General features: G+C 45.1%; 1 protein-coding gene across 6 annotated transcripts in view; it reads right to left on the bottom strand.

Annotated features, from left to right (window-relative positions):
- Positions 1 to 816: 816 nt before the first annotated feature.
- TRAF3IP2 (TRAF3 interacting protein 2) overlaps positions 817 to 20266 on the bottom strand; it is a 47512-nt gene continuing 28062 nt past the window's right edge. The window contains exons 4-9 of one of the 6 annotated variants that reach the window (XM_005551604.4): positions 17729 to 17907; positions 15193 to 15281; positions 9649 to 9717; positions 8428 to 8544; positions 4857 to 4931; positions 817 to 1425 (exon numbers count right to left, since the gene is read on the bottom strand). In XM_005551604.4, the coding sequence (XP_005551661.2) occupies positions 1279 to 1425; positions 4857 to 4931; positions 8428 to 8544; positions 9649 to 9717; positions 15193 to 15281; positions 17729 to 17907 (676 nt within the window). In that variant the 3' untranslated portion in view covers positions 817 to 1278. Of the gene's footprint in view, positions 1426 to 4856; positions 4932 to 8427; positions 8545 to 8821; positions 9305 to 9648; positions 9718 to 15192; positions 15282 to 15857; positions 16058 to 17728; positions 17908 to 20266 lie in introns of those variants that run through there. The other 5 variants (XM_005551605.4, XM_065542892.1, XM_065542893.1 and 2 more) reach the window with 5 other exon arrangements.

Here is a 20266-nt window from a genome sequence, read left to right on the forward strand (position 1 = left end):
AATATTTAGAATTTAGACTTCAAATCTTTTAGAGTGATTAGAGATGCTTTTGTCCATGTCATTTTATAAATGAGTCCCTGGAATCTAAGAAAAGTGAAAGGACTTGCTAAAGGTCACACAGCTAATTGGTGGTAGAACCAAAATTAGAACACAGACTGTAATTCTAGCCTACATTCCCTGTCACTTCATATACATATGCAAATATTTTTACCTATGTAGTCAGATCCTGAGAACCGTAATCATACTATTTAGAATCATGGTTATATGCTATATAAAGTTGTTTTGTTAAAAATGGGTGTTTTTGTTTGTTTGTTTGTTTGTTTGTTTGAGACGGAGTCTCGCTGTGTCTCCCAAGCTAGAGTGCAGTGGCATGATCTCGGCTCACTGCAACCTCTGCCTCCCAGGTTCAAGCTATTCTCCTGCCTCAGCCTCCCAAGTAGCTGGGATTACAGGTGCACACCATCATGCCCAGCTAACTTTTTTGTATTTTTAGCAGAGATGGGGTTTCAACATGGTGGCCAGGCTGGTCTCAAACTCCTGACCTCAAATGATCTGCCTGCCTCAGCTTCCGAAAGTGCTGGGATTACAGGTGTGAGCCACTGCGCCCAGCCTAAAAATCTTTATTGCAAGAATAAACCTTCTATGATTATGGTTAAAAAGGGTTGTTTAACTAGCTGGCTTTAATCCTTTAATACAGAGTGGTCTGTTATATTTATCTAATATTATATCTAAGCAGTTTTGTTGATGTCCCTGGAAGCAACCATATCATTATAAATTATATGTATCTATCTCCTTTGAGATAAGTAAAACATAATCTTACAAAAGAGTAAACATTTTATTATTTGTACATGAACCAGTTTGGTCTGAGGATACACAAGCATCTGGCTAACTCATAAAAGTAGCCTGAAGTGATAGGAGAGTGTTCGTAGTCATTTCCATTTGCTGCCACATCCCTTGCATTATCTACTGGCTAAGCACTGAGCGGCCCAGAATGGACACATCAAACTGTCAGGAGGAACATGTGGGACCCTGGCACCTGCAATGGGTTTTTTAAAAGCAGAGAATGCAGAGCAGCCGCAGACTCTACTTCAAAGCCAGGGTATGTGGAGGTCTCCAGGGAAGAACTCTGCACAACAGGTTTCCTTGGGGCCAGAGGGCCTCTCGGGGAGGAACAGAGAAAACACCAGCCAGGAGTGCTACCGACCAGCCTCAGCTAGAATGCTGTCAGAACAGGGCCCCAAACATGGCCTAGCCTCAGTGATCTGGGGATGAACAGTGTCACAAGGGAACCACCTGAAGGGTGGGCAGAGGCCCCCGTGGAGGAGCCACATACTCTTCCTCTCTCAGCAGCCGCAGCAGGATGTTTTTTTTATTCTTGGGCCAGCTGTAGACGTGAGTGTTCTGAAGCCAGGTGGGCACATGCTCCTATGGGAGACAGAATGACAGGAGCAAAGGTCATTAGAGAAAAACCTGGATTCCAGATCCCAGGCTCCGTTCCCAAATATTTCTGGCTTTCCCTCCATGGGCGTTTCCTACCAAACTACCCTGGGAGTTGTGCTGTTTTGCTTTTGGAAAGGTTTAGCATGTGAAATGTTCTTGGCTCCGGGTACAAGCTGTATATCTCATTATAAAAACCACATGTGCACAGCATTTTCTGTCAGTCTCCCAGGCTACCTACCCTTTGCATTTCAACGTGCTTTTCACCACCCTCACATAAAAGGGGTAGGACAGAGGTCACACAGAGTGATGTGAATTCCCCTGTGACTTCAGAAGAAGTATGCCAGGGCTGTAGGCTTAAATCAATTAATTGCCCTTTCACTGCAGCCCCAGGTCTGGCCTGCAGTAGAGGGAGCCCATCAGACCTCAGTGATCAGGCAGAGGCAGAAACTGTTAGCCAGGGATCCTGGGGGTGCAGTGTCAGACTGCCCTCATGGAGTGGATATTCTGGTGGGGAGAGGCAGATCATAAGTAAAATGGATAGTGTGTTCAATGGTGACGCATGCTGTGGAGAAGACTTAAACAAGAAAGGGGACAGGGAGTGCTGGGGCAAGGGTGAAAGATTTGCAGTTTAAAATAGGGTGCTTAGGAGAGGTCTCACTGAGAAAACGAGCAAAGACCTAAAAGAGTGGAAGAAGCAAGCTCTGTGGTTGTCTGGGTCCAGGCAGCTAGAAGAGCCAGTGCGAAGGCCCTGTGGAGGGAGTGTGTTGGGCCTGGTCACAAGCAACAAGGCTACGGTGAGTAGAGCAGAGTGAGTACGTGCGGAGGAAGTAGAAGGGGCTGTATCGGATAGCACCCTGTAGGCCTCGGTAAGGCCTTTGCTTTTGAGTCTAACTCCCAGGGACTATAGGGCGGGACTCCTCTAGGTACTGTAGGATGTGCTTAGAAGCAGCACCTGCTGCATGGCAGGCATCATGCTGAGTACTGAGGATGCCCAAATGAAAAGGACGCAGGGACTGCCTTGAGGACTTCAAATCTTAGGATGAAAGCAAAATGTCAACAAACGATTTTCTAGTCAATAGTGTACCAAGGGGACAGGTGGTGAGAGCGGCCTGTGCTGAGCTCAGGCAATATGGGCATTCTCTGAAGGACATTTAAAAATAATAACAAAACCAATGAAAATTTGGTCTATTTTTTATACCACCATGCTCCAATAATTCTAAACAATTATTCCCAGTACCCTCAACCCAAACACATACCATTGATCCAAGGTGCTAGAATTAAGCGCTCTTAAGAAAAGGACAATGAAATATATCAGCATGGAGGTAAAGAGGTGTCAGGGCAGGGCGCAGTGGCTCACGCCTGTAATCCCAGCACTTGGGAGGCTAAGGAAAGCGGATTACCTGAGATCAGGAGTTCAAGACCAGCCTGGCCAACATGGTAAAACCCTGTCTCTACTAAACATACAAAAATTAGCCAGGCATGGTGGCGAGCGCCTATAACCCCAGCTACTTGGGAGGCGGAGGCAGGAGAATTGCTTGAACCTGGGAGGTGGAGGTTGCAGTGAGCCAAGATTGCACCATTGCACTCCAGCCTGGGTGACAGAGCAAGACTCTTTCTCAAAAAAAAAAAAAGAAAAGAAAGAAAGAAACACTTTGGGAGGCCTAGGCGGGTGGATCACAAGGTCAAGAGAACAAGACCATCCTGTCCAACATGGTGAAACCCTGTCTCCACGAAAAACACAAAAATTAGCTGGGCGTAGTGGCATGTCCCTGTAGTCCCAGCTACTTGAGAGGCTGTGTGAGAGGAGAGTCGCTTGAATCCGGGAGGCGGAGGTTGCAGTGAGCCAAGATCACACCACTGCACTCCAGCCTGAGGACAGAGCAAGACCCCGTCTCAAAACAAACAAACAAGCAAAAGAGGTGTTGGGGAGGCTAGAGAGATTGGGTGATATAAGGGTAAGTAAGAGTTCACTAGGCAGGCGAGTTAGGGAAGGGCATCGCAAGCAGATGGAACAGAAAAGGCAAAGGCACAGAGATACAAAAGAACACAGCATGTGTGAGAGCATGCTGAAGTGGTCCAGGGTGACCAGAGCACAGAGCATGTACAGAGAATGATGAGAGAGATCTACGCAAGGGGACACAGTCCTCTTCTGAGAGGTCTCATAGCTCATGCTAAGAAAGGTGGATATGATCTTGTAGTCAATGGGAAAACAGCACACAATTTTTAAGCTACCAAGAAACAGATCAGACCTACATTTTGGATGTTCGTCTTTGATGGCAGAGCAGAGGATGGCTAGCACAAGGTCAAAGTGGAGATGAGACCAGTAAGGAGACTCAAAGGTAAGTGAGAGCAGTGAAACTCTGGGCAAAGGCAGCGCAGGGAGGATAGAAAGGTGTGCCATTGTACAGACTGTGCATCATACAGCCTGAGTGTCCCATTCCCATAAACTGGAGCCTCCCTCATCCAGGGCAGAGGTCTCAGTGCAGTCTTGATATCTGAGGATCCCTCCAGGGTGAAACAGGGTCTGAGTTGAGGGTACTGTGGTCTGATTCTCAGCATGTTTACTCCACCGCCGCCTTCCCTTTCCCAAACCTGGAATGTGGCCTCAGATGGTTTTGCCCCCATTCTCCAAACTTACTGGCAGACCCTTCTGGTGTGAAAAGCCTCATATGAATCATAGCAAAGTTCACTCTGGTAACTGTAGATTTAATTCCTGTAATCATTAGCTTTGAGAGCTGAATTATGTGCAGTGAAATGCCTCCCTGGAACAGCCAGCAAAAACCATACACATCTGAACTTTGATGTACAAGAGATAAGAAGTATCACATGAACCTTCTCTTTTTCTCTCGAGTTAAAACAGAAACTTTGTGTGCAGTGGTTCTTTGAACAATTAGGACAGCAGTGATCCTATCAGATAGCTTTAAAACCTTTCAGATTCATGCTGCTAAACTGAGTGGTACAACTTGTTGAGCTTTCTGGTAACATTGTTATCTTTAAGGACTGATAAAGAATCGACGGCAGACACGGTGTTTCACGCCTGTAATCCCAGCACTTTGGGAGGCTGAGGCAGGCAGATCACCTGAGGTCAGGAGTTCAAGACCAGACTGGCTAACATGGTGAAACCCCATCTCTACTAAAAATACAAAAATTAGCCAGACGTGATGGCGGGGACCTGTAATCCCAGCTACTTGGGAAGCTGAAGAAGGAGAATCACTTGAACCCAGGAGGCAGAGGTTGCAGTGAGCCAAGGTCGTGCCATTGCACTCCAGGCTGGGCAACACATCGAGACTCCATATCAAAAAGAGAAAAAAGAAAAGAAAGAAAAAAACAATGGACAATGTTTTCCACTTAAAATCCCAGATGGCAAAGAAAACCAAAGATTGAATTATGAGGATTTTGTTTCTTTGTTTGTTTACCTTCTTAGCATTTGGGAAGAGCACAGGGATGAATCTGAAATTCATGCTTCCTTGTTTTATGAACTCAATCTGCATCTGAAACCAAACAAATGTGAAGGTTTAATTTCAAGAATGAGGGTGAGGAGTTAATGGTACCCATAATCACGCACGTCCCATGGCATTTTTCTTCTGATTCCATACTTGAGTGCCACACACTTAGCATTTTAAGGCCTCCCCATTACACATCTATTCCATTCACTCATCAGTCGATTATTGGCGGCCTATTAGAAGTCACATTCTATGTCCGACTTTGGGTTTGAAGGATTAGGATACACCTCCAGGGTATGCTGGAACTGGCTTGCAGCAGCTCACAAAAGCTGGTTGTGTGCATCTCTTCCTAATTCTGTGTTCAGTGACTTTACACTGATAGCTTGAAACTGGCTATCAGTGTAGCCAGTTTACACTGGCTACACCACCAGTTATCAGCTTACACTGATAGCTTGAAACTGGTATTGGAGAGTATTTATACCATGGAAGTAGGTAAGTGCTATAAATCAGGAGAGCCAGCTTAGCAGAACACCACAGATACAGTCCCTATCTTCACAAAGCCAGCAGTCTAGTGGGCAGGCAGAAAGGGAAATTACCAACCAAAGTGCAGGGTGAAAAGTATGAACAACTGCTCCAGAAGCCCAGAGTGGGGGCCATCCATTCTACATCGGAGACTGGAAGGACAATTACAAAAGAGGGTTCATTTGGGCACTGAAAGAAAATATCTTGGTCAAGTAGGGAGAATAGAGGCAAGGAGAAGGACCTTCATAGCAGAAGCAACAGCATGAGCAAATGTCTGGAGGTGTGAAAGTGTGTTGATGTGGTTGGGACCAGCTACTAATGCACTGTGGCTGGAGCACAAGATGGGCTTGGCAGAGAGGGGCTGTCAACTGTGAAGAGCTCCGTCTGCCAGGCTTTAGGTTCCTCACACCAGTTCCAATATGCTCTGACACTGCGGTAGCCCAAGAGGATTTAGCTACCAAGAGCTCTCTCAAAAAATCAGAATTTTCAATAGGAGTTAGAGTCTTCCAAATCCTGTGACCAGCACAAAGCTTTTGGTCATCTGATGAGAAGGAGACGAGGAATTACGTATTTCCAACCATCTCATCTTCCAATTCATTTTTGTAACTGAGAAGTTTTCATTGTGCATGGAAATAACAGAACAGAGAAGAAAGTGACAGTGGTGATGGCCGTTATTGAAATCACCATAGAAACCCCTCATAAACACACACTCTCACATACTCGCATACACAAACACACATACACGATCACACAACACACACAAATCCTCCACAGGGTGTGTTCTCGGAATCACCTCTCTCCAAAAACCAGAAGATAACACCAAGAACATATTTTAAAATGACCCAAGTACTGTGCAGCTAGAAGCACCCACCACTCCAGCACCAAGTACACATGAAAGGAAGGGGATGGAGTACATAAGTTAGTTACAAGTGAAGCGCTGAGTTTTGTCTGACTTCTAGGACTCCGTATACTGTGAAGGACTCCGTATACTGTGAAGTTTGGCTTGTGCACTAGGCTGCCCAGCCTGTGGAGGGGCCAGCCAGCAGCAGTGCATTTTTATTTTCTCTCATCCTTCCAGATACTGAGTTTCTGTAAACTAATTCACTCTATGATGCAGTTACTCATCAGTACCTCTGCACTACCTCTGTCATGGCCAAGTTCTTATTGTTCCAGGGTTTTCTGTTGCCTAGAGGGGTCCAGGAAGTCAGCCAGGCAGGCAGGAAGGCACTTCTGTATCTGACCTCTTCGACCCCTTCTGTGATGAGTAAGGGCCCAAGACATTGTGGCCCAAGAAACCAAGTTTGGAGACAGTCTGGTTCCAGTTGGTACAGTCAGACAAGCTCTGAGGCCACGCTGTGTATTACTGCCTGGCTACACCACACACCCACAGAGCTAGACAGGTTTCCTTAGGAACTGGCTGAGGCCTCGAGCCCTTCCCACGCACCAGCTGTCAGCTTCTGGGACTGGCAGGTTGCTAGAGATGCAGACAGGACATCGGGCGCTTTGAGGCCATGCAGTCGTGCATCAGACAACCAGGGGCCGGCAGCACCCAGAGCCAGCCATGACCTTTTAAGGCAGTTTACTCCCAGAAATGATACCTTTCCGGAGCACTGTACAAGGGCTGCGAGACTGGCTGAGACCAGAAGAGGAGGGAGCCTTATCTCCTGACTCCCTGGCCTCATTTTTTAACCCCGTCCCCTTGCCTCGGCTCTTCCTTCGGCTTGGGTATGAGCTCACATGAGTGGTCTGCACTTGGTAGAAAGGGAGACAGAGACCGTGAAAACTCAGATGGGAACACCCACCCTGCTCCTTTCCCACGCTGCTGACCCACAGGACAGACCTGGGACCTATGTCTGCTTCCCCTGAGATAAAGCTGTGTGCCCCGAGACAGCCTGACTGTGTCCTCCCCATCTTCCTGTCTTAGTGACACTCTATGCCCATTCCAGGTGCCTTCCGCCTCATGGAGTGTTAGAGCTGAAATGGAGCTTATCAGTTCTAGTCCAGTGATTTTCCAAGCCTTTTAAAATCTCAGAATCCTCGGTCAACTAACAAGCCTGAGAAGTACGAACCAGCTCTGGCTGAGGTGGGGGTGGGAGGCACAGACCCAGCCCCTCCTCCAGCACGTATGGACACCCATTGGGAACTCCACAGGACAGCCTGAAAATCACAAGTGTAGCAATGTATCCCAGTCAAGCAGAAACTGTCTTCACAGCGTCTATGATCACGGGGAGCAGGAGGAGTGGTAGCCCATAAGACAGCCAGTTCCAAAGCTGGGTGATTGTTTCCGTCAAATGTTCTAGTTTGATCCCATGCTGAGCAAGTTGAATATCATCAATGTCTCCCAATGATTTGAGTATAACCAGGCCCCATAGTTCCCCACCTGTCATGAGCTAAGAACACTCCCTTCCCTTGTTTGAGCATCTGATATGCACCAGATATTTTGAAAACATGATTTCATTTCATCTTCACGACAACCCTGTAAGTTTTAGCAACCCATTTTGTGAATAGGGACGTTGAGGCACAAAGAGTTTAAGCAGTGGAGCCATGATCACACAGCCTGTACGTGAGGAAGCCAACTTTAACCAGGCCCACGTGATGCAACAGCAGGTGTCCCTTTCACTACGCCACCTGCCTTTCTGAAAAGGTAGGGCACAGAACATGATACAGCTGCAGGAGCCAGCCCTCCTCACTGCCCTGTCTCCCGCCTCCTAGGACTTCATAGTTGCTGGTAAACAGCTAAGCCAGCAGAGCACGTCTTTCCAGAATCTTGGATCCTAGAGATCACAGATTGCTCTCCCCTTGCAACTGATAGGAACAACTGAGTCCCAGAGGTGCAGTGCCTTGCCCACAGTCCCTGAGGTAGATGGAGTGAGAAACAACAGCCCCTCCCCTGACACTGCAGGCCTGGTGCTCTTCACCCAGCATCATGCTGCCTTCAGTTGGTCTCTGGGGAAGAATGGGACTTCCCTGGACAAGGTATCTGCAGGGGACAGTGAGGTGCTGTGATCTCCTCCCCACTCACCATTCGATGAATGTACTTAGTATGTAAGCCATGCTCATCCTCGTCCAGCTGCGACTCAGCGCCTTCCACATCCTGTTTGTATTTGGGGCTGATTGCTACGATTATCATCACGGTCTTCTGTTAATGAGAGGGAGAAAGGCATGTTTATGGAAGTGTAAAGTGTGGTCTGTTTGGTGAAGGCGGGCTGGAAACTGACCAGCAGGACTGTGGGCATTCTCTGACACACTGCGGACAGGGGGCCAGGCTCATCCTCCATAGAAAGAGAAGCACTGGCCCCCACTCACGCAGACTCTTGTCTCTGCTTCTCCCTCCGTCTCCAGCCCAGCCCCACCTCGAACATGCAGAGCAAATGGTTCAGAGAGGGGCTCTCCCAAAGAGATGTGCTTTTGCCTACCATTGTCCACAACCATCATTAATGAACCTCTAATGAGAGCCCGAATCACTGAGGGAGTCTGCGTCGTGGCGAAAAGGCACTGCGACACCAACGGTGAGAAGCACCCTTCCTCCCCCCAGCTGGTTCTGAGCTGCCAGTCACTGCACTCTTGACTGCCCTGTCTTCTGCGTGTACACATTAGCACAGTCGGTAGGAACAGACCCTTCAGCACAAAGCAAACGTCAGGCTGCAGACAAAAGGAAAAGTGCAAAACCCCAGCCTGCTGAGACTCCCGTCCCCCACCAGCTCCCTCCAAAAGAAGCAGCAGACACGGACATGCTGGCAGCAATCAATTTCGATCTTGTTAAAGCACAACGTGTCCCAGTGGCCGGTATAGATGCTGTCAGTGGAGAACAAATCACGGGGCTGCGCGTGGGCACCTCGGGGGTGGTGTGCTGTGCAGCCTGCGAGGCTGCCTGGGAAACCTCTTCCGCCCAGTTCTACAAAACACTTGGGGTGGCCTCAGATTAAATTGAATTCTGCTGCTCTCTCCCCACTCTCCGCCTTCATTTCCTTCTTTCCTATTCTCGTCAAAAGATTGTTTCCTCTGATTGTTATCAACCACCTGTGTCTGGTTTGACCGTTATTTCCTGCCTGTGCATGTCCAAGAGGGCGACCCCATCCTTCCTTTCCAAGTCTTTGCACAGCTTCCAACAAGGGAGGCTTTGTTGGGGCCTTCTCAGCTTCAGACTTAGGTGGGTATGCCAGGGTTTCTTTCATAAAACAACTTCGTAAGCTCATTGTCTTTCTCACCAGAAAACAACCTCTGATTTTTGGAATGTACTTACATCCCTAAGGTAGCGCTCCATCCATTTAATGATATCAATGCCTCGGATTCTATCCTCAAATATGTCAATCTGCAAGAAAAAGATGAGGGAGCTGGCCCTTACTGAGAGGTTCTCTCAAGATACAGAGCAGAAGAAAACACGATACTAGATACATTTCAAGCTCCAAAACTTAACGAATGCTTTTTGCAAGGAGGAGCACATAGGTCTAAAAAACAAAATATAATTTTCTGAAAATATTCCCTATTTCAACATTAGTAGGCATTTAAGTAGTTAATATTATGTCCATAATTAGGATATTCTGATACACATCAAAATATATCTATGGCTACACAATAATCAGGTTTTTAAAAATCTGAGTGACACAGTATACCACTAAGTTGGATATAAGCCAGCAATATACATACATTATACATCTATAATTTAGAAATTTGAAAGGCAAACATAATTCTGGAACATTTTAATGGATGTGTGGCATACAAGTAACTGAGATACAATTGTGGTGCTTTACTTGCATTAGTGAGGTCATTATTATGGTATTATGTCCAGTTTCGATCTATATGTTTCAAAAGGATTGTATGAAACTTGGAGCAGAGCCAGGAACAGTCACAAAAACAATTACTGAAATGGTAGGGAAGAAGTTTATGATGAAAGTCAGAAGTAGAACTCTTAGGCCTTGAAAAGACTGATATTTACTATCAGTGTTCAAGTTTTTGAAGGGATATTTTAAAAGGAGAAAGATCAGTTCTTTTTTATTTTATAAGAAACCAAATAAGAAGGCCCTTCTTGGGCTCAGGCTTATACTGCCGTGTGTGTGTGTGTGTGTGTGTGTGTGTGTGTGTGTGTGTATGTGCGCGCGTGCATGTGTGTATTCACGAGGTGCTCTTGACGGGAAGAAGGATCATATACTGGAATGGGTGACTCAGGGAGAGTGTCCCTGGGGAGGGGTTATGTGATTCAGCTGCACTGCTCCCAGATTACTTGTCCTAAATGTCACTCCAGGCCAGGCACGGTGGCTCATGCCTGTATTCCCAGCACTTGGGAGGCTGTGGCAGGCAGATCACTTGAACCCAAGAGTTCAAGACCAGCCTGGGAAATATGGTGAGACTCCATCTCTACAAAAAATACAAAAAATTAGCCAGACATGGTGACATGAACCTGTAGTCCCAGCTACCCGGGAGGGTGAGGCAGGAAGATGGGTTAAGCATGGGAGGTAGAGGCTGCAGTGAGCTGTGGCCATGCCACTGCATTCCAGCCTGAGCAAAAGAACAAGACCCTGTCTCAAAAATAAAAAATAAAAAATAAATGTCACTCCACTGTTTAGGACTGATCAAGTCAAGTCCCAGCCCTTCAACAGGCTTTCTGTGCCATCCATGATCCAGCCTCGCCTTTCTTTTCCCCACATATCCTGTCTACTTTACTCCCCACATTGGTGTCCCCTGTATCCTAAAAGCAGAGCACAAGCCCCCCTGCTCTGTGAATCCTTCCCACACGCCAATCTCCTCCTCTTCCTCACTTTACCTAACTCTACCCCATTGTGACCACTAATGATACTGGACAATTAACACATATGATAACATTCTTTTATTCAGGACATATTTCATTTATGTCTGCTGTGTCTTTTCAACCTGATGCTAAGCTTCCTACGGAAAGAGACCATGCCCTGTGTATGCCAAACTATCACATACGTAGAGTACAGAGTTCAGAATATGTGTCTTTACATGAAAAATGGAATGGCTGTTATTTTGGTTTAGATGACTCCTGTTTTCAAATGTGTGATGGCCAGTGACTACTCTTGAGAACGCTCTTGTAGCTTTCTGTGACTGTGTCGCTAATCCATTGATATTATATGGGAGAGAAGCAATATAGTGTTAGGGTTGAGAAGAAATGGACAGCTTGGGTTCTATCTTGGCTTTGCCACTTCCCACCTGCATGACTTTGGAAATGTTACTAGAACTCGCTAAATTTTATCTTCACTTGTAATATGTGGTTAATAAACTGACTTCCTAGGGTGGTTGTGAGGACTTAAATGAGTTAACATGGAAAAGGCCTATCATAATGCCAGGCAGGAAATGAGCACTCAATAAATGGTGATAATTGGCCGGGCATGATGGCTCACGCCTGTAATCCCAGTACTTTGGGAGGCTGAGGCGGGCAGATCACTTGAGGTTAGGAGTATGAGACCAGCCTGGCCAATATGGTGAAACCCTGTCTCTACTAAAAATACAAAAAAAAAAAAAATTAGCTGAGCTTGGTGGCAGGCGCCTGTAATCCCAGTTACGCAGGAGGCTGGGGCAGAAGAATTGCTTGAGCCTGGGAGGCAGAGGTTGCAGTGAGCTGAGATCATGCCACTGCACCCCAGCCTGGGTGACAGAGCAAGACCCCGTCTCAAAAAATTAAATAAATAAAAAATGGTGATTATTGTTATTATTCAAGCACTCTAAATTATTCCCAGCTACTGAGGTGGACATCCTGGGTAGTGCAATGAGCTGGATATCTTCCATTTGTTTCTCCAAGTCTCTCCCAAAGTTCATAGCTCCTGTCACGATCATTCCTCCACACAGCTACTATTAGGGGCTGAATTGTGCTCCCAAAATTCCTGTGTTGAAGCCCTATCTCCCAGTACCTCAGAATGTGACTGTATTTGGAGATAGGACCTTTAGAGAAGTAATTAGGGTAAAAAGAGGTGATATGTGTGGGCCCTAATCCAGTAGGACTGGTGTCCAGGGTTAGAACACAGACATGTGTCCACACAGAGGACAGACCATGTGAGGACAGAAGGAGAAGACAGCCAGCTACCAGTCAAGGAGAAATGCCTCAGGATGAAATCAACCCTGCTGAAACTTTGATCTTGGACTTCCAGCCTCCAGAACTGTGCAAAAATAAATTTCTACGCTTAAGCCATCCAGTCTGTAGTACTTTATGGGAATCCTAGCAAACTACTATAGCCATCCTCTTCATGTTCCAGTGAGAATTCCTCCTTTGCGTCTTTAGAACTAGGGGCAGTAACAACTCCCTGCTTTTGCTAGTGCCAGCATACTGCACTATCCCCAATAAAATTGGATTCTCTAAAACCTACCCAAAGCTTTGTAATAGGCCCTTTATTACACTCTCCTTAAATTACTCATTAAGTGTTTCTTTCCACTAAGGGGATCTGGATGTCTCCATAATAACTTAGCTGTCCAGGACTGGGCTCTGTGATTTCTACCACAAGTCTACATAGAGATGAGGGTCAGGGACAGATTTAAATTCTGCCTAAGCAGCCCCTGGTTGCTAAGATAAACAAACAAACAAAACCTAAGCTCTTCTCCAGGGGCAATCAGTATGTGTCTTTGGAAATGACAAAAAGTAATATCTTTTCTGAAATGTTGGCCTTATGTCTTATTATTTATTTATATCACAGACCTGGTCTTGCTATATGGCCCAGGCCAGCCTCCAACTCCTGGACTCAAGTGATCCTCACACCTCTGCCTCCCAAGTAGCTGGGACTACAGGCGCACACCACCACACCAGTGTAATTTGATTTTATGTCACAGTTGCCACAGTGCTTTCTTTTTTTCTATTTTTTTTGGAGACAGAGTCTTGCTCTATCACCCAGGCTGGATTGGAGTGCAGTGGTGTGATCCCGGCTTACTGCAACTTCCACCTGCCCAGATTCAAGCAATTCTTGTGCCTCAGCCTCCCAAGTAGCTGGGACTACAGGTGCACACCAGCATGCCAGCTTTTTTTTTTTTTTTTTTGAGACAGAGCCTTGCTGTCACCCAGGCTGGAATGCAGTGACAAGATCTCAGCTCACTACAACCTTCACCTCCAGGATTCAAGCAATTCTCTTGCCTCAGCCTCCCAAGTAGCTGGGACTACAGGCGTGTGCCACCACACTCGGCTAATTTTTTTGTATTTTTTGTAGACACAGGGGTTCACTATGTTGTCCAGGCTGGTCTTGAACTCCTGACCTCAGGTGATCTGCCTGCCTCAGCCTTACAGAGTGCTAGTATTACAGGTGTGAGCCACTGCACCTGGCCATATTTTGTATTTTAGTAGAGATGGGGTTTCTCCATGTTGCCTAGGCTCGTCTCGAACTCCTGAGCTCAGGCAATTTGCCCGCCTTGGCCTCCCAAAGTGCTAGGATAACAGGCATGAGCCACACCTGGCCACTACAGTGCTTTCTTATACCAGAAATGAGTAAGGGAAATATTAGTCTCTATATAATTATGGAGTTGGATTGTATAAGTTGTATGCTTTTTTAAAAAAAGAACCTTCATTTTCATTTTTTTAAAAAATTGTCTTGGCCGAGTGTGGTGGCTCACACCTGTATTCCCAGCACTTTGGGAGGCCGAGCCGGGTAGATCATGAGGTCAGGAGTTTGAGATCAGCCTGGCCAAGATAGTGAAACCCCATCTCTACTAAAAATAAAAATTAAAAAAAATTTTTTTTAATTAACTAGGCATGGTAGTGGGCACCTGTAATCCTAGCTACTTGGGAGGCTGAACCTGGGAGGCGGAGGTTGCAGTGAGCCAAGATTGCGCCACTGCACACCAGCCCGGGCAACAGTTCGAGACTCTGTCTCAAAAAGAAAAAAAAAATTATCTTATAGAATAAAGAAACCTTCAAATAAAAACTCCTGTTAAACAATACTAAATAACTTTAAAAGGGGATATTTAGTTACTAAGTATCCCTCTTTACCCATAGACATTTATATTCATATTTCCGTTCATTTTTCACCACTCTCTAGAATTCACTAGAAGAGGCCTAGAAGAGGGCTCTGGAAAGGAAAAGAAGTTATCTCAGTGTTTGAGGAAAGCCAGTCCCCTGAGTAGCATCGTGTGGTATTTTATTTATCATAGAGAAAAATTTACATGGCTTTAAGCTGTACTGTGTCAAGGGACCGCAGGGCGACAGGCGCAGTGTCTGTTTCCTGAGATTTCTGGGACCAGGATCACAGCGGTTAGGTCAGGGCTGGGTTAGGTCAGCCTCCCCTGGAACTGGATTAGACCAGCCCCAAACCTGGCCAGTATCGCCCATCCAGAAGCATCACTGTGTCAAGGTGTGGAAACAGAGCTGTGTGCAGTGGGGGATTCGGGCTGTAGGGTTCTACTTCAAACTTCATAACCCAGTGCAGAACAAAAGGACTCTGTTAAATAAGCAGGTGACCATGGTGAAGCCTGCAGCTTCCTGCATTACGGGAAGCTCAACCAAAGTGGGTATGATTGGTGAGAAAGGACAAAGGTACAAAGTGCAGCAAGAGTCCGGCGTTTCCTTCAGGCCAGGGGCTAGCTGCATATATGGTCAGCATTAGCGCTGATCTTGCTGTTCACAGGTACGTGGGGTCACTCAAACAGCATACAGGGAAAAAATGCTGGAGACTTCAGATAGTTTAAAATCTAGAAAATAATTATTACCTAAATCTATAAGCATTCAATGCATAATCACATAAATCAAATAACATCATTTAAAACACCAAAAGCTATTACACTTTTTCTTCTGCTGCTTTTCTCTCCATTGTACTCACTCTAACTGTTCAGTTATCTATTTGGACAAAATACTTACTGCAGTTTGGAAGCCATTTACCAACAAAAAGTTCACGAATTTCACCACCTCCATAGCTGTGTCCATCGAATAAGTGATAAAGACTTTCCCTAAGAGAAAATGTTTACATTTATTAGAAACCGGTCAAATTATTCTATTCTAAACAAACTTCTAAATTTTATGTAATATCTTTTGTCCTTCTGGAATAATAAGGGGAAACCTTGGGCTGGGGGTGCTCTAAGAGCTTATGCCTGCATTGTATGGGTTGCTGTCCTCAGGGCACAGCTCCTCAGGCCCAAAATGCCAGCGGGTCTGTCCAAGGGAGTGCAGACTGCTCAGCGTGAATGGAAATCAGAGTGACAGAGGAGAGCACTGGCAGGCTCAGACAAGCCTAAGGGGGCTTCTGAAAAACCGCGAGGCGTTAACAAGAAATCTACCACCCAGAATCCCGGAGTCCTTAAGATCAGGCACCGCCTAGTTTCTTAGAGACACTTGGCACTGTGCCCAAGGAATACTCTCACAGCAGGCAAAGAAGCTAAAACTTGCTAAGGGGCCACCCAGCAGTGTCTCCTTTTGATCTCCTGATGCTCTCCGCTGCCCTGAAAGCTCGCTCTTCTGACAAGAGCAAGTGGGAGGAGAGTGAGAAAGTGGTTCCCCCGCTCCCTTCTTCCCCGCAATCCACTCACTTTTGGAGAAAGGCCAGGAAGTTTGGAGTAGACCAAAGCACAGCTCAGAAATGTTAGAAAAAAAAAAAAAAAAAAAAACTTCAGCAGCTTGAAGGAGCGACACTGCCTCTGGGCAGTCCAACATCACAGAGTCCGTCACTCATCCCTGGGTCAGCTTAGAGCAGCAGACAGTACCGTTTGGACAAGCTTAACCCAGTCAGGATGAACCAGTGTTTTCTCAGGCTAAAGTCTTAGGGAAATTGTCTGACTAGCATTTTAATGTGAAAGCTGAATAATCTCTGTGTTGGCTTTTAGTCTGGAATGGACCAGTTAAATCTCAGGAAGCCCTTGGGGCAGAGGATGGAGAAGAAAGGGGAGCTGGAGAGAAAATACGAATCTGTATCTACTCTGAGGTTTTTTGAAACACACCTTCCAAATGGAAGTGTGTATAATGGAAGTGTGTATAATGGTCATTTAAGCAGCTATAATGGTCATTTAAGCAGCTATACATTTAAGCAGCTAGATATATTGATGGCACTCAATTTACTTCTGAACACCTAACATTCACCCAATTCTTACGTATTTTAGGACTTCCTTTATAGATTGTGGTAAGATATATATGATCTATAGACTGATATCAGGACTATAACGTATGCGGGGCAGCATCTGTTCTCCAGAAATGCTCAAAATTAAAATGATTACGATCTTAAGAAAATGTTCAGAAATAAAATGTTTTGAATGAAAACAGCAATGAATCATTGTCATAGAAATCTTTCAGAGTTGTCAATGACTAAACAGCACAGATCCCCCAAAAGGAATTAGCAGATGCAAAAGGCTTTGTTTCAGGTTTGGTTCAAAGAGGTTCCCAGATTTGGAAAATGCATATTAGAATTACCCGAGCTTCTCTAGCAAGCACATCATATAATACTCTCACAAATAGTGGCTGTTTTCTTAAGATTTCTGGAAATTACTGTCCTGATTGACCTTAATATGAGAACATTTTGGTGATATTTCAACATTTCTGGTTCTGGCAGCAAAATGTGGAAAAAGAATCATCACCTTACGCTTAGTCGAATGTTTCTTTAAATAAAAGGCTTACTTTGCATTTGGTTGTGATGCAGTATGGAGAATGTGAGATGGTTTTTTCCAAACAAGATTGCTCATTCCTACAGGAAATGACCTCGTTCTTGATGGCTGCTGCTAACTTATGGTGAGACGCTGGGTCCCTGTCCAATACCACATGGACATCCAATCAATTTACCCAGGGACAAGTCCACTCAAAAGCATCATTTAGAAGAGGGAAAAGGCATTGGGGTTATTTGTTTTTGGAGTATGTGCTTAAGGAAATCTAGAGGTAAGCAGTTTTTGAGCGTTACTAGTGGTGTCAGAATCACTAAAAACATTCATACAAAATGCTGGTTACTTTTTAAGCAAAAAGCAAAAAAAGTACATTTTATTTTACTGTGTATATAAGAAATAGCTGAGGTTATGAGGCCAGGTACAGTAGCTCACACCTGTAATCCTAGCACTTTGGGAGGCCAAGGCGGGTGGATCGCTTGAGTCCAGCAGTTCGAGACCAGCCTGGGCAACATGGCAAAACCCCGTCTCTAGTAAAAGTATAAGCAAATTAGCCGGGTGTGGTGGTGTGCACCTGTAACCCCAGCTATTCAGGAGGCTGAGGTGGGAGAATCACCTGAGCCCAGGAGGTTGAGGCTGCAGTTAGCCATGATCACACCACTGCACTCCAGCCTAGGCGACAGGAGTGGGCGACAGCGCGAGACTCCGTCTCAAAAAAAAAAAAAATCTGAGATTAGGGACGAGTGATCATCCAGCCATCACAAAGTACAAGACCTCACAAGAAGAAGGAGAGAACAATGTTGCAAACAACTTACGCAATTCTTCTGGCAAATTGCTTGTTTTTAGAGTTCCTCTGGCTGGAGGGTTGCTAGGAGGTCTAGGCACAGCAGCTGGGGACGGAGGCTGGGGAACCTGTGGTCTCAGCTCTGCAGGGCACTCCAAGGACTCCCCAGGAGTGCCAGCTCTATTAGGTGGCTGGTGATGCGGCTGTTCCCTAGAAAGGAATACATTTACAGTCCATTTTCATTCTTTACAAAGGCAAACCTTCAGGGACAGAAAGCCTTTTAGAACTATGGGAAGATCCCAGTGGGCTATCTCTCCTCTGCCTCTATTTCTTATCTGAGACAGAAGGAAGAAGGGAGCTCCATGGAGTTTTAGTCAATAAGCAGTTCAGCTGGCTGCCACATGTGAAGGCCTGTGCTCTGACTCCAAAGAGGGAAGCAGGATTTGATTTCTCTATTCAAGATTTGTTTAATTGGAAAAACAAGTCTCATACACAGGGCAGACAAGGTCACCAACAAAACAAAGTAGTATGACAGGTGACACAGATGGTTGATGTTATAGGCATTCAGATAAAAAGACATGACTTTTAGCTCATAATAGGTAACATTCAATTATGTATCAAAAGGTAAAGAGGGCCATGTAGATTTAGAAGTATTTGTACTGTTGACATATAAATGGAAATCTGATTTTGAAGACCCTTTAAAGAAGTTGTTACCATATTAGATAGCATCTTTATTATTTTGGTTGCCAGTATTCCCAGGAGCATTCTGCTGAGATGAACAATCAGATGCCCTCGTGTGAGATTTGCAGGGCACAAGGAAATGGAGAGCACGCTTCTGCTGCTTCTGTGGTTTTTGTTGGTAAGCACGGTGATGAGGTGCTGGGTTTTCCCCAGAAAGCCTCCCAGTGTCCTGTTACCAGCTTCACAAGCATCGAGGGCAGGGCATGGGTATCCATTGTTCGCCAGTGGAGATCTATCTGGCACAGAACTGATCCAACCATTGCAGTGGCCACAGCGGTGTTGGCTTTCTGATTCTCCACCTTCCTGGCTGCCAGAGGAGGCAGGCTCTTTAGTGGCCCTGTTCTGTGGTGGTGCGCGAACCGGTGGTAGGACTAAAACTGTCTCTATAATGTTTTATTTCTTTAAAAAAATTCTGAAGCAAATGTGACAATATGTTAACATTCTTAAAATCTGGGTAGTGGGAACATGGATGTTGTTATTTGTTGTGTGTTTGAAATTGTGTCATATTATAAATTTTAAAAAAATGTTTTGACTACAAAATCTCTATGTATATGCCCGGTTTTTATAGATTGTTGCTTATGCTTTTCATATTTTTACCCAAAGAGTAATCGGGAATTCTAAAAGTCTTATGTAACAGGATTTGAAATAAAATTACACAGAATCTCAACTGTACTATATTTTGAAAATATGAATGCTTAAGATTATTTTTATTTCATATTTTTATTAATATAGAGAAAATAATTTCTATAACATAAGCTTTCATCTAATGGGGGGATCCCATTCCATATTTTTTTCTCTTTTTCTTTTTTTTATTTCTCCAAGAAAAACCCATTCCAGTTATTTTGCATTAAATTCTTTTATACCAAAAAAACTGTTTCAAAAGTTGCTTAGTTGTTATAGAAGATGATTGCTTATATGATAAAGAAATGTTAAAGCCTTGATAATATTCAAAAACTTCTGTATAAAAACAACACCATGGAAATTAATGACAGAGTAAACTTTCCGAATTAAAGTTCTCTTTCAAACTATCAGTAAGAGGAGACTTAGCTAGCTTCTCTTCTTTTTTTTTTTTTTTTTTTTTTGGGGGACAGGGTCTTGCTCTGTCACCCAGGCTCAATCACAGCTCACTGCAGCCTTGACCTCCTGGGCTTGGGTGATTTTCCCACCTTAGCTTCCTGAGTAGCTGGGACCACAGGCATGAGCTACCACGCCTGGCTAATTTTTGTATTATTTTGGTAGAGATGGGGTTTCACCATGTTGCCCAAGCTGGTCACGAACTCCTGGCCTCAAGCGATCTTCCTGCCTTGGCCTCCCAAAGTACTGGGATTACAGGCATGAGCCACCATGCCCAGCCTCAGTTGGATGGGTTTGTGTGTATGTGTATGTATGTTTTGTTTGTTTGTTTGTTAGTTTTTGAGACAGAGTCTCACTCTGTCACCCAGGCTGGAGTGCAGTGGCACAATCACAGCTCACTGCAGCCTTGATCTCTTGGGTTCAGGCAATTCTTCTGCCTCAGCTTCCTGAGTAGCTAGAACCACAGGTATGTACCACCACAACAGGCTAATTTTTGCATTTTTTTGTAGAGATGGGTTTTCGCTATGTTGCCCAGGCTGGTCTCAAATTCCTGGGCTCAAACAATCCACCCACCTCTGCCTCCCAAAGTGCTGGGATTACAGGTGTGAGCCACCATGCCCAGCCTAGCTCCTTTATCTGAACTTATTTTTCATTATCCTAAAATGATAAAATAGATCAAGAAGACCAGAGCAGACTTAAATTGATGCTACAAAACCAATTACTCTGTATTATCTTTGCAACTCTTTTGTAAGTC

This window comes from Macaca fascicularis, chromosome 4 (assembly GCF_037993035.2).
Source record: "Macaca fascicularis isolate 582-1 chromosome 4, T2T-MFA8v1.1".
In the NCBI taxonomy this organism is placed as follows: Eukaryota; Metazoa; Chordata; class Mammalia; order Primates; family Cercopithecidae; genus Macaca; species Macaca fascicularis.